The 12,513-nt window shown below is 62.3% G+C and overlaps 2 protein-coding genes across 3 annotated transcripts; one reads left to right on the top strand and one right to left on the bottom strand.

Annotated features, from left to right (window-relative positions):
• Positions 1-16: 16 nt before the first annotated feature.
• Positions 17-1,691, bottom strand: LOC132518487 (protein PET100 homolog, mitochondrial). The gene is made up of 5 exons (XM_060146426.1): positions 1,673-1,691; positions 1,397-1,590; positions 656-742; positions 472-504; positions 17-166 (listed from the first exon to the last, which is right to left on the bottom strand). Exons 1-5 carry the CDS (start codon positions 1,689-1,691, stop codon positions 83-85), a joined length of 417 nt encoding a protein of 138 aa, XP_060002409.1. The 3' UTR covers positions 17-82.
• On the top strand, positions 1,692-11,403 carry XAB2 (XPA binding protein 2). Of its 2 annotated transcripts, XM_060145356.1 has the most exons (19): positions 1,692-1,781; positions 2,885-3,033; positions 3,337-3,460; positions 3,694-3,891; positions 4,988-5,122; positions 5,202-5,366; positions 6,645-6,789; positions 7,262-7,413; positions 7,500-7,619; positions 7,736-7,867; positions 7,971-8,102; positions 8,206-8,319; positions 9,563-9,725; positions 9,832-10,022; positions 10,242-10,364; positions 10,449-10,620; positions 10,832-10,961; positions 11,092-11,195; positions 11,290-11,403. In XM_060145356.1, exons 1-19 carry the CDS (start codon positions 1,731-1,733, stop codon positions 11,349-11,351), a joined length of 2,562 nt encoding a protein of 853 aa, XP_060001339.1. In that variant the 5' UTR covers positions 1,692-1,730; the 3' UTR covers positions 11,352-11,403. The 2 variants fall into 2 exon arrangements, with proteins under 2 accessions (XP_060001339.1, XP_060001340.1); XM_060145357.1 differs by lacking the exons at positions 1,692-1,781; positions 2,885-3,033; positions 3,337-3,460 and having other exon boundaries at positions 3,784-3,891; positions 4,965-5,122.
• Positions 11,404-12,513: the final 1,110 nt, after the last annotated feature.

Raw genomic sequence — 12,513 nt, forward strand, 5'->3', positions numbered from 1 at the left:
AAACACTTCCACGAGCAACGAAGAACCGTGTATGTGTGTCATTCTGTGGGTGGAGAGGCAGGGGTTCAGGCACTTGGAGGCCTCAGGACCTCTGCTGGGCAGCACGAAGGAGCTTTTCCTCCCGCTGCTTCCGTATCCTTTCTTTGAATTCTTCTAGCTCTTGGCGCTGGGTAAGGGAGTGGGATGGGAAGGAAGGAGGGGCATACACACCTCAGGGCCTGGACCTCTTTCTCAGCACCCCTCCCTTTAATTCCCCAGACCACCACTTCACAGTTCAGTGACTACACTGGAAACCTGTGCCAATTATAACCCAGGTCCAAGTGGGATTAGCTTCAACCTTCAGGGAGAGGGCAATAAGGAAATCACGTGCCCCTCCACTCTCGGTTCCCTGTCCATGACTGAGGGTCCCATTATGGCCACAGGAACCCACGTTCCTCCCTCCTCCGGTGGGAGGAAAAGGAGGTTGCTTACCTTGTCTTCATTCTCAGGGGGCCACAGCTCCCTCTGTAGGGACAAAGTCACAGCTGGATACACAAGCCAGGGGCCTCCAGAGCCCCACACCCAGGGCAGGGTTGGCTCAGGGGAGGCAAACACTGGTCCCCATCAGGTTGGTGCCCCATAACCTCCCCCACCCCTGGAATGAACCTGTGCCCACCTTGCGCTGTATGACATAGTCCTCAAACCACCCGGCCTGATTGGCAATCCAGAACATAGCCACAGGGAAGGTGAGGTAGATGGTCATCTGGAAGGGCAGGGGCGAGATAAGAAGAGCCAGGAGTCACCTCCACCACCCCCAAACTGTGCAGAGGCTGCTTAGAGCCTGGAGGACCATCCCCTGACAGAGACCAGTGGTGCTTCCCCAGCGCCCCCAGAACCCCAAAACTCCTATCAAGGGTACAGAAGCCATACACCTTAAAGTCTAGCCTCCATAATCCAAGAGCCCCCTCCAAAAGCCCCCTCCGAGTCCGGGAGACTCCCTCTCAAAGAAACACTCTCTCTCTCTCTCTCTCTCTCTCTCTCTCTCTCTCTCTCACACACACACACACACACACACACACACACACACACACACACACACACACACACACACACACACACACACACAGTCGCCCCAGGAACAGAAAAGCTCGTACTACAGTAAAGGCATCTCTCTGAGATCTCATTATCCCACCCCCTCCCCAGATCACCCTTCTCAGAAGGCTTTCCTCACACCAGCCCTCCCAGAGCCCCGAACCCTGTGCCCCCTTCTCTGGGGTTCCAACCGTAAAGGTCCCTATCAAATCTCAGGAGCTTTCGCTCCAGAGCGCCCTCTCTCAGAGGTCCCCCTTTTCAGAGCCTCCTCCTCAACCAGGAAGACCCCGCGCCCAGGCCTGCAACCGCTCCATTGCTCACTGACCCGAAACACCTCCAGCTTCACCCCCATCTCGCTCTTCTCAGGCTTCAAAGCCGCTTCCGCCCAAAGCCAACCATCCAGCAAGACAGCAGCCCATTGGGAGTCCGAGGGTTCCACTGCTGAACCTGATTGGTCCGATGAGCTTCGTGATGACGTCGTATTCGGGCGCTTCTTCTCTGCTTCCGGTAGCTGGACGTCTACGTGAAAGTCAACAACGCAGGGCGCGCAATCGGGAAGGGTTCAACCAATAGGAAATGGGCCTGGTTCGAGGGGGCGGGCCTTCAGCCGGAGACGTCATTATAACGCGACTCCTGCGCGTACCTGGAGTGCCAGAAAAATGGTGGTGATGGCGCGCCTCTCGAGGCCCGAGCGGCCGGACCTTGTCTTCGTGAGTCCGCGGCGGGCCCGGGGGTGGCCTGCCTGGGGGCACTGGGGCTTAGATGCCTCAGGAGATTCGGGCATGGCAGCCCGGGGGATCTAGGCCAAAGTTATGCCGGTCTGAGGGCAGGAGGACCCTTACGGGCCAGAGACCGGATCATGATGTACGGACTAGGCTGGTCAGGAGCAGAGGTCTGGTGCTAGAGCCCAGGTGACCTGAGCAAAGAGCAGGTGGTTGAAGTTAAGGGCCTGGCGTCCCAGGCCTGGGGCGGAAATGGGAGTGGGAGAGAAGGGAGACTCGCGTAGCTCAATCTTGAGAGGCCTGGTGTTTGAAGTAAAGGCAGGACGACCAGTCCAGGTCTCTGGTTTCAGTGGTAAAATCTTGGTGTCTTGGGTAACGGTCTACGTTTGGTCCTGAGCGTTATAGTTTCTGGGATAAGGGCATGGTGTCTGGACCGGGAGAACCCTGGAATCAGAAGTAAAGACCGGGTGATGTGGAGCTGATCAGGCGATGGCCCGTGGACTCCTGAAGAGTCAAAGGCTTGGTGTTTGAAGTAGAAGCCTGGCATCTTCACTAGATTCTTGGTGTCTCGAGTTAAAAGCTAGGCATCCTGTACATACCTTTCTTTCTGAGATAAGGGTCTAGCTTCCAAGTTCTGGGGCAGAGTTGAGCTAGACTCTGGCTAGTGGGGTCCTGAGGTGCCAAACGTCTCGTGTCTGGGAAGAGCCATGTTGTGAGGAGGTGACACTTGACGTCTAGGGCAGAGGCCTGGCGTTGGACCAGGGTCTTGGTGGCAAAAGAGTCTGGTGATCTGGGCCAGAGTGGATAGCTTGATTAGGAAGGCCAGAAGAGTGATGTCTGGGTGACAGTCTCATATCTGGCCTAGAACGCTGTGACCAAGGAGTCTGATGGTCTGGGTCAGATTGTAGGCAGTAGTATTCTGAACGGTCTGGACCAGATTCCTGGTATCTGGGTGTGTGGTGACCGGGCTCCCGATGGTGAGGAGTGTGGGATCTGGGACCTGGGGAGGGGTCTGGAGTTTGGAGTGGAGTGGTGCTGCGCGCGGGCTCTGAGAACAGGTCTGTCTTCTCCCTGTACCCCGGCCCTGGCAGGAGGAGGAGGACCTCCCCTATGAGGAGGAAATCATGCGGAACCAGTTCTCCGTCAAATGCTGGCTCCGCTACATTGAGTTTAAGCAGGGTGCCCCGAAGCCCAGACTCAATCAGCTCTATGAGCGGGCACTGAAGCTGCTGCCCTGCAGGTGAGATTGGTTGCAGCTGCCCTGCCTGCCCCAGCCCCACACCCACCTCACCTTATCCAATCACCCCAGAACTTGCTAGTACGTCCCACGTGACTGCTATGTGTTGTGTCGCCGAATATACATCCCCTGATCTGTGAGCACACCTTCCCTGACGTCCCGGCCATTCCCCCGTCGCAGAGACTTGTCACCCCTTCCTGGGCCCCTTCTCCCAGCACTTGTCTCGTGGGGCAGAGTGAAGGGTCCCGAGGTCCATAAAGCTGACCAATCACTGTGTGCCCCTCCCCTCTCCCCCCACCCTCCCAGCTACAAACTCTGGTACCGCTACCTGAAGGCGCGCCGGGCACAGGTGAAGCATCGCTGTGTGACCGACCCTGCCTACGAAGATGTCAACAACTGCCACGAGAGGGCCTTTGTGTTCATGCACAAGGTGGGGAGGGGGCCTGGCTGGGCCAGGGGATGAGTGGGGAGGTGGGGCTCAGAGTCCACGGAGGTGGACAGAGCAGGGGGTTGGAGTCCTGTGGCCTCTGTGCACTCAGGGTTGAGCGAGACTTGGTTCCAGGGGGACGGGACTTCCGGGTCCTGCTGCAGTGGACATCTGGTGTCTTTATGGCCTGGTGGTGGTGCTGGCAGCTCAGACCCTGCCTCTCCCTGCACCTCCAGATGCCCCGGCTGTGGCTAGATTACTGCCAGTTCCTGATGGACCAGGGACGCGTCACACACACGCGCCGCACTTTCGACCGTGCCCTCCGAGCGTTGCCCATCACACAGCACTCTCGTATTTGGCCCTTGTACCTGCGCTTCCTGCGCTCACACCCCCTGCCTGAGACCGCTGTGCGGGGTTACCGGCGCTTCCTCAAGGTAAGCCCCTCAGAGGGCGAGATGGGGCCAGGCTCAGGCAGGTGGGCCGGTTCCCCCAGGTCAAGACTTTCCAGAAACCGGCTCGTTGGGACACTGTCTGCCCTAACAGACAGAATATGGGAACAAGGCTTCTTAAGACAGGGTTTTGTTTGTGAGTTCTGTGTTTAATCTCCAGACAGTTTGCTAGTAACCATGTCAGGTATTAAGACAGGTGCCGGGGACAGTGTGGCTAAGACAGTTGCTGCCTCCATGGAGCTTTCAGTCTGACTTTGCAGACAGGTACATATTACCTGACCCCATAAATCAGAGTAAAACTGCAGCCACGGGAGGGCAGGGAATAGGAAATAAACGACTAGGGAAACAAATAACAGGCAGGGCTGAGAGTCGAGGTGCAAATAGTGGGGAGGCACTGTGTAGTTTTCCTGAACTTATAATGTCTCTTATGCGTCCTGAAATGCTTAGCATGGTGCTGTTTAGGGGCTGTGCAGGCTGGGCCACTGATGCCTAAGCTCAGTCAGGACTGAGACTGGACCACTGGGGCCCAGGCTGGACCAGTCAGGACTGAGACTGGACCACTGGGGCCCAGGCTGGACCACTCAGGACTGAGACTGGACCACTGGGGCCCAGGCTGGACCACTCAGGACTGAGACTGGACCACTGGAGCGCAGGCTGGACCACTCAGGACTGAGACTGGACCACTGGGGCCCAGGCTGGACCAGTCAGGACTGAGACTGGACCACTGGGGCCCAGGCTGGACCAGTCAGGACTGAGACTGGACCAGTCAGGGCCCAGGCTGGACCAGTCAGGGCTGGGGGTGGACCAGTGAGGCCCAGGCTGGAACAGTGAGGCTCAGGCTGGAACAGTCAGGGCCCAGGCTGGACTAGTGAGGGCTGAGGCTGGACCAATTAGGGCCCAGTCAGGGCTGGAGCTGGACCAGTGAGGCCCAGGCTGGACAGGTGTGGCTATGACTGGGTGTGTGGGGCGAGCTCTTGTCTGGGACAGTGGTGGGTGGCTGACAGAAAGCCCAGAGTGGGAGGGGGCACGGTGGCATGGCCCTGTGGCCCCACTGACAGCTGGCGGGTGGATGGGTGCCCAGCTGAGCCCCGAGAGTGCCGAGGAGTACATCGAGTACCTCAAGTCGAGCGACCGGCTGGACGAGGCCGCACAGCGCCTGGCCACCGTGGTGAACGACGAGCGCTTCGTGTCCAAGGCTGGCAAGTCCAACTACCAGGTGGGCCCCGGGGTGACGGCTGGGCGGGAGGGCTTGCCCTCTCAGGGACAAGGCTGACGCTCCTTCCCATGCCTTGCAGCTGTGGCACGAGCTCTGCGACCTCATCTCCCAGAACCCAGACAAGGTGCAGTCTCTCAGTGTGGACGCCATCATCCGCGGGGGCCTCACCCGCTTCACCGACCAACTGGGCAAGCTCTGGTGCTCGCTGGCCGACTACTACATCCGCAGCGGTCACTTCGAGAAGGTGTTTGAGCACGTGGGGCTCCGGGAGCGGGGTGGGGTCTCCCTCCAGCACGTAGTATTGGGGGATGCCTGAGGACACGCGTGTGAGCAGAAGACGTGCACGTGGACCGCTTTTGCCTTTCTGAAGGTGGGGAGAGGCAGGCATCACGGCCCTGCCGGCGAGTGCACCCACCTCAGGCCAGCCAGACCTGGATCTCTCTGCTCTGGCCTTGGACCTGCTTCAGCTTGGGTGTCCTCATTGGCAAAATGAGAGTGACAGTCACTTCCTTGCCTACTGGGACTCAGGCACCGAGCGGGTGTCCGGTGTGAGGGTCCCTCCCGAGGTGTTGGTGTTTCTGTCAGTGTCCACGTCGGCTCTTCTCATCGGGCCATGGAGTGGCGAGCTTGGGGCCGGGGTGGGGGGCGGGGTGTGGTGCTCTGAGAGGTCCCCAGAGGGGCTGGCTTGGGACTGGCTGGGGAGGGGGGCGCCGGGGGGAGCAGAGTGGGAAGGAGGAGCTGGAGGGGGCTCAGAGGGGGTGGTGAAGGACTAGGGAAGGGGGGCCCTGCAGGCTGAGGAGGGGCCGGCTGTGTCCTGCTGCGGGGAGCCGCCAGCCAGCCAGCCGTGAGCAGGACATAGGCCTGACCAGGTGTGTGTCTTACAAAGACCCTTCAGGCTGACACTTTGAGTGGAGCGCACAGGCCGAGGCCGGCAGCAGGAGACCGGCCAGGAGGCTGCTGGAGCCAGCGGCCAGGCAGAGGCAGAGGGGCAGGATCAGCCAGGGCCAGGGGTAGAGCAACGGGCCCGCCCTTGGTGGGGATGCACCTCGCCCACGCCAGCACTTTTCTTTCATGCTGCCCTCGGGGGTTGGTGTGGGGGGTGACGGGGAGATTGTGAGCTGCAGAAGGGGGATCGGGCAGGTGTGAGGGGTACTTTGTAGCAACGATTGAGCACTCCGTGGCAGGCTGAGGTTAGGGTCCCTGCAGGGTGGCTGGTCACCTATTGGGTCTCACTGGGGCCAGACCCTTTATGTGTCTCACTCGAGCCCCGCAGTGACTCTGCGTGAGAGGCTGTCACTGTCAGTTTACTGCTGAGGAGCTGAAGCCTCCAGCTCACTCTGGCAGAGGACGGGAGGGGAGCTCCGACCACGGCCGTGCGCTGACGGAGCTGGGCAGGCCCGGGAAAGGCCCTCCGGGGGTTCCGATTTGGGACTGGTACCAAGGGCGGTGCTGCCGGATGCCCTGTGTGCATGCGGTGGGCACACGTGCCTCTCCTCTGCCAGCACTTTCCCCATCCCCACAGGCTCGGGACGTGTATGAGGAGGCCATCCGGACCGTGATGACCGTGCGGGACTTTACCCAAGTGTTCGACAGCTATGCCCAGTTCGAGGAGAGCATGATCGCGGCGAAGATGGAGACGGCCTCGGAGCTGGGGCGGGAGGAGGAGGGTGAGCAGCAGGGGTGGGCCGCAGGGCTCGGAGGGGTCCCGAGTGGCTGGGTCAGGGGAGGTGTGGGGCTTGGGGTCAGAGGCCAGCAGGGAGGGAGTCTGAATGGGCACTGCGGGTGGGATCTCGGCGGGTAGCCAGGACTGGGAACACATCTCAGTGGGGCTTGGGCTGGCCACTGGCGGGAAGGGAGAGCTGGCTGGACAGCAGGTGTGGTGGGGGGGCCTGGGCCAGAGCTTGGCAGGGAAGAAGGGCTGGGGGGAATGGTGGGGATTTGGAGGGGGTTCCAGAGTAGCCTGGCCCCAGGGCAGGTGTGAGGTCAGGGTGGCCCTGGGGCAGCTCAGGGAGGGAGTGCCCGGATGGACAGTGGCGGGGAGCTGGGGGCTGAAGGGAGAGAGACCTGAGAGACGGAGGTGGCCGGGGGCCGCGTGCTGAGGCCTCCCCCCCTGCTCCCGGCTTTTCCCACGGGTCCCAGACGACGTGGACCTGGAGCTGCGCCTGGCTCGCTTTGAGCAGCTCATCAGCCGGCGGCCCCTGCTCCTCAACAGCGTCCTGCTGCGCCAGAACCCGCACCACGTGCACGAGTGGCACAAGCGCGTGGCCCTGCACGAGGGCCGCCCGAGGGAGGTACGTGGCGGCCCCGCCCCCTGTCCCCAGGCCCCGCCCTCCCCAACCAGGGCCCTGCCCAGCCTGACCCAACCCCTCCTGCCCAGATCATTAACACGTACACGGAGGCCGTGCAGACTGTGGACCCCTTCAAGGCCACCGGCAAGCCCCACACCCTGTGGGTTGCGTTCGCCAAGTTTTACGAGGACAACGGGCAGCTGGATGACGTGAGTGCCGTGTTGCCAGTGCGCGTTGCATGTACGAGTACTTACAGGTCCTCCGCCCAGCGCCCACAGCCGGGCGGGCGGGTGGGGTCTCAGCTTGGCCTCTGCCCGCCCCACAGGCCCGCATCATCCTGGAGAAAGCCACCAAGGTGAGCTTCAAGCAGGTGGACGACCTGGCCAGCGTGTGGTGCGAGTGTGGCGAGCTGGAGCTCCGGCACGAGAACTACGACCAGGCCTTGCGGCTGCTGCGAGTAAACACAAGCCCGGGTTGGGAGGGGGTGGGGGAGCCTCAGGGTGTGTGATCTGGTCCTGGACACCCCCGCGGCTTTCCCCCTGCTGGCGCTGCCCGTGCAGAAGGCGACGGCGCTGCCCGCCCGCCGCGCCGAGTACTTCGACGGCTCGGAGCCCGTGCAGAACCGCGTATACAAGTCTCTGAAGGTGTGGTCAATGCTGGCCGACCTGGAGGAGAGCCTCGGCACCTTCCATGTGAGCCGCCAGGATGGGATGGGGGCGTGGGATGGGACACGCCCCGCGGAGGGCCGCTGACTCCACCCCCGGGACACGCTCTGACCGGCCCCCTGCCCCACAGTCCACCAAAGCCGTCTATGACCGCATCCTGGACCTGCGCATCGCCACGCCCCAAATCGTCATCAACTACGCCATGTTCCTGGAGGAGCACAAGTACTTTGAAGAGAGCTTCAAGGTGAGGGGGCCCCGGACGGCATTGTCCCCTACCCGGGCTACCATCACCGCCGACTGGGAGGCTTAAACAACAGAGATGTGTTTTCTCAGTCCTGAAGGTCGGAAGCCTGAGATCAAGGTGTCGGCAGGGCTGGTTTCCTCTGAGGCCCTTCTCCTTGGCTTGTAGAGGCTGTTTTCTCACTGTGTCTTCACGTGGACACCTTTTTGTGTGTTTTTGGTGTTCCTCCTGTGCCCAGCTCTGCTTTTGTGAGGCTGTCAGTTGTATTGGAATGAAATTTACCCTAATCTCTCTTTTTTTTTAATTTATTTATTTTTGGCTGAGTTGGGTCTCCGTTGCTGCACGCAGGCTTTCTCTAGTTGCGGCGAGCGGGGGCTGCTCTTTGTTGTGGTGCGCGGGCTTCTCATTGAGGTGGCTTCTCGTTGCAGAGCACGGACTCTAGGTGCACGGGCTTCAGTAGCTGTGGCTCGTGGGCTCAGTAGTCATGGCACACGGGCTTAGCTGATCTGCGGCACGTGGGATCTTCCTGGACCAGGGCTCAAACCCGTGTCCCCTGCATTGGCAGGCGGATTCTTAACCACTGTGCCACCAGGGAAGTCCTCTCTGTTTAACTTAGTTGCTTCTTTAAAGATCTTATCTCAGAACACAGTCTCGTTCTGAGGTACGGGGAGTTAGGATTTTAACTTGAATTTGGGGGGGACACAGGTCAGCCTGTCACAGGCACGGAGTTCTGCCTGTGTGTGTGGGGGTACCCCTGCCTTGCTGCTCAGGCGATGGGTTGTAGGCACGTGGGGTGTTTGCCATGTGCATGTGTACGTGTGGCGGCGCTTTGCCCCACTGTTTGAGGTTTTGTCGTGTACAAGTGGAGACTGTGCACATACATGGACGGGGAAGTCATACATGTGCGCGAGTGCCCCCTCTGCCTGAGTGGCAGGCCCTGCCCCTCTGCCTGGGTGGTGAACCTTCTTCCGGGACACCGGGCTCCAGTGTTTGCAAGCTGAGGTTCCACCCTCCTCTTCAGCCGTAAAGTCACTGACTGATCCTAGTGAGCCCTAGTCCAGCTCTGTCTTCGGGGTCCTTGCAGTCTGTCCAGGGAGACAGGCAGTGCACAGACACTCTTGGCTGGGCTTTGATTGCGTGATCACAGGGAGAAGTGGGATGGGGAGAGGTGGGCAGACAAGGGGCCTACTTGCTGAGCCCTAAGGAGTCTCCCTCTGCGGACTCACACGACTCTCCCTCGGGGCAGGCATACGAGCGTGGCATCTCGCTGTTCAAGTGGCCCAACGTGTCCGACATCTGGAGTACCTACCTGACCAAGTTCATCGCCCGCTACGGGGGCCAGAAGCTGGAGCGGGCACGGGACCTGTTTGAGCAGGCGCTGGATGGCTGCCCTCCCAAATACGCAAAGAGTGAGGAGGGCCAGGTGGGCTCGGTGGGGGGGGGGGGGGGTTGGAGGGGGCATCACGGGCCCAGCCACTGACCTCTGACCCCCCCCCCCGCTGCATCCTGTCACAGCCCTGTACCTGCTGTACGCGCAGCTGGAGGAGGAGTGGGGCTTGGCCCGGCACGCCATGGCCGTGTATGAGCGCGCCACCAGGGCCGTGGAGCCCGCCCAGCAATACGACATGTTCAACATCTACATCAAGCGGGCGGCCGAGATCTACGGGGTCACCCACACCCGCAGCATCTATCAGAAGGCCATCGAGGTGCCCGCCGCAGGGGGTGGGGTGGGGAGCTGGGGCTAGAGAGGGGGAACAAGGGGTCCTGTAGGCAGGGTATCGGAGCGAGCCGGTGCGCGCGTCTGTGGGGAGGCCCGCCCGCCCAGGGGCCGGCCTGGTGTGCTGGGAACCACCGGGGTTCCCCAAGAGGGGCGGCCCCCTCCGCCTCACATCCCACCCTCCCTGATCCCTCCTGACCCCGCCCAGGTGCTGTCAGACGAGCACGCCCGGGAGATGTGCCTGCGGTTCGCGGACATGGAGTGCAAGCTCGGGGAGATCGACCGCGCCCGGGCCATCTACAGCTTCTGCTCGCAGATCTGTGACCCCCGGGTAGGGACGGGTCCCGGGCCCGTGGGTGTGGGAGTCTGCGGCTGAGCCAGCCAGCTCACATCCCCTGGCCCCGCCCCTCTGCAGACGACCGGGGCCTTCTGGCAGACGTGGAAGGACTTCGAGGTCCGGCACGGCAATGAGGACACCATCCGGGAGATGCTGCGGATCCGCCGCAGCGTGCAGGCCACGTACAACACTCAGGTCAACTTCATGGCCTCCCAGATGCTCAAGGTGACGGGCAGCGCCACGGGCACTGGTGAGCAGCTGTGGCCCAGCGGTGGTCTCCCGGGTCTGGGAGCATCAGGGTCTCCTCTGCCTCCCCTGCCTCAGGCTGGGAGCTCCTCGAGGGCCAGGGCCTCAGGCCCAGGTCGGGGGGCGCCCAGCAGCACTCAGACCGAGGCAGGCACCTAAGGCCGTGGTTGAGGACAGCTTGCCCACGGCATCTGAACCCCCGCTTCCCCCCGCAGTGTCCGACCTGGCCCCCGGGCAGAGCGGCATGGACGACATGAAGCTGCTGGAACAGCGGGCCGAGCAGCTGGCGGCTGAGGCCGAGCAGGACCAGCCCTCGCGGGCCCAGAGCAAGATCCTGTTTGTGAGGTGAGGGCGGGGCGGTGGAGCCGAGCTGGGAGCGGGCCAGCTCTGCAGGGGGGGAGGGGCGGGAGGCTGGGGGGCTGCCGGGCCCAGCTGAGCAGTGTGGCCCCCTCCCCCGGCCGCCTGCCTTCCCCAGGAGTGATGCCTCCCGGGAGGAGCTGGCCCAGCTGGCCCAGCAGGCCAACCCGGAGGAGATCGAGCTGGGCGAGGACGAGGACGAGATGGACCTGGAGCCCAACGGTAAGAGGCCGGCTGGCCAGGCGGGCTGGTGGGCGGAGGCGGGGGCGGGACCCCCTCCTGGAAGGTGACTGAGTCCTCCTCGCCTCACCCCCAGAGGTGCGCCTGGAGCAGCAGAGCGTGCCGGCCGCCGTGTTCGGGAGCCTGAAGGAAGACTGACTCCCATCCCCTACCCCCTCCACCGCTCCCCCAGTGAAGCTTGTGTTTGTAAGTTCTGGTCTGAGCCTCCTTCCTCCCCGACCTCTCCTACTGCCTCGGTGCCCCTGGGGACTGCCAGCTCAGTGCCGCCCTGCCCCCCACCCCACCCCCCAGATTGGCCGGTGTGGGGAGGTGGGGCAGCTGGGCTCCAGGCCAGGGCACACGCTCCACCCTAACCCCGCAGAGCCAGTTCTGGGCTCCTGAGAGGCCAGTCTCTCTGCCGCCTGAGGCCCTGAGCCTGGAGGGGGCCCCTGCGCCCCTCCCTCTCAGCAGATAGAGATACTCAGCCTCCCCACCACGAACCCTTCTTCCTTGGATGAGGGCATCTCCCTCCCCTTGGGAAGAGGCTGGGCTGAGAGCTCCGGAGGCAGGCGGGCCCCAACCAGCTCTGTGATCTAAGCAAGGCGCTTCTCTCCCTGGACAGCTGCCAGGAGCCAGACCTCAGCCACGGGCCATGGCCTAGGTGCGGTCCTTAGTCCTAAGCTCCCGGAAGCCATTAGCGGGCTCTAAGCTAGTAAAGGATTTTAAGCATTCGGGGACTTAACCGGATTTGTGCCCTGAACAGGCCAGGCAGGCTGCTGTGGGGACCGGCTTGTGGCAGGAGGTGACTGGGGGCACAGTCACGGGGACAGACAGAGGCGAGCGAGCCAGAGAGGCCCTCGGGAGGTGAATGTGTGGGATCCAGTGGCGGTGGAGGGGCTGAGCTGCAGGGAGACCCGAGCTCCGCCCGCTCGAGCTTGTGATGTAGCTCGTCCACCTGAGACGTCCAGCGGCCGTGCCAAGGCGGCAACCAGACCCTTGGACGTGTAGCTCGGAGGAGAGAAACAGGAACCCCCGGCCCAGAGGCGGTCACGGAGCCTAGAAACGCAGGCAGGCAGCTGGAGGAGAGATCACGTTTAGCAGTTGGCCAAGGACCAAATGCCAGGACGGGCCGATAATAACAGCCACACTGAGGAGAAACTGAAGCGAGCGGGGGCGGGGAGGGCTGGCCAGAGGCCTCAGGTGCCCAGGAAGTCAGTTAAGAGGCAGCTGGGAAGCGGCCACGGGGCCCTGGGGGCCGGATCGTGTCGAGGGGGCAGAGGAGAGGCTGGAGCAAGTTCAAGAGGGAACGGGAGGCAGGGAA

The sequence above is a fragment of the Lagenorhynchus albirostris genome, chromosome 3, assembly GCF_949774975.1.
Source record: "Lagenorhynchus albirostris chromosome 3, mLagAlb1.1, whole genome shotgun sequence".
In the NCBI taxonomy this organism is placed as follows: domain Eukaryota; kingdom Metazoa; phylum Chordata; class Mammalia; order Artiodactyla; family Delphinidae; genus Lagenorhynchus; species Lagenorhynchus albirostris.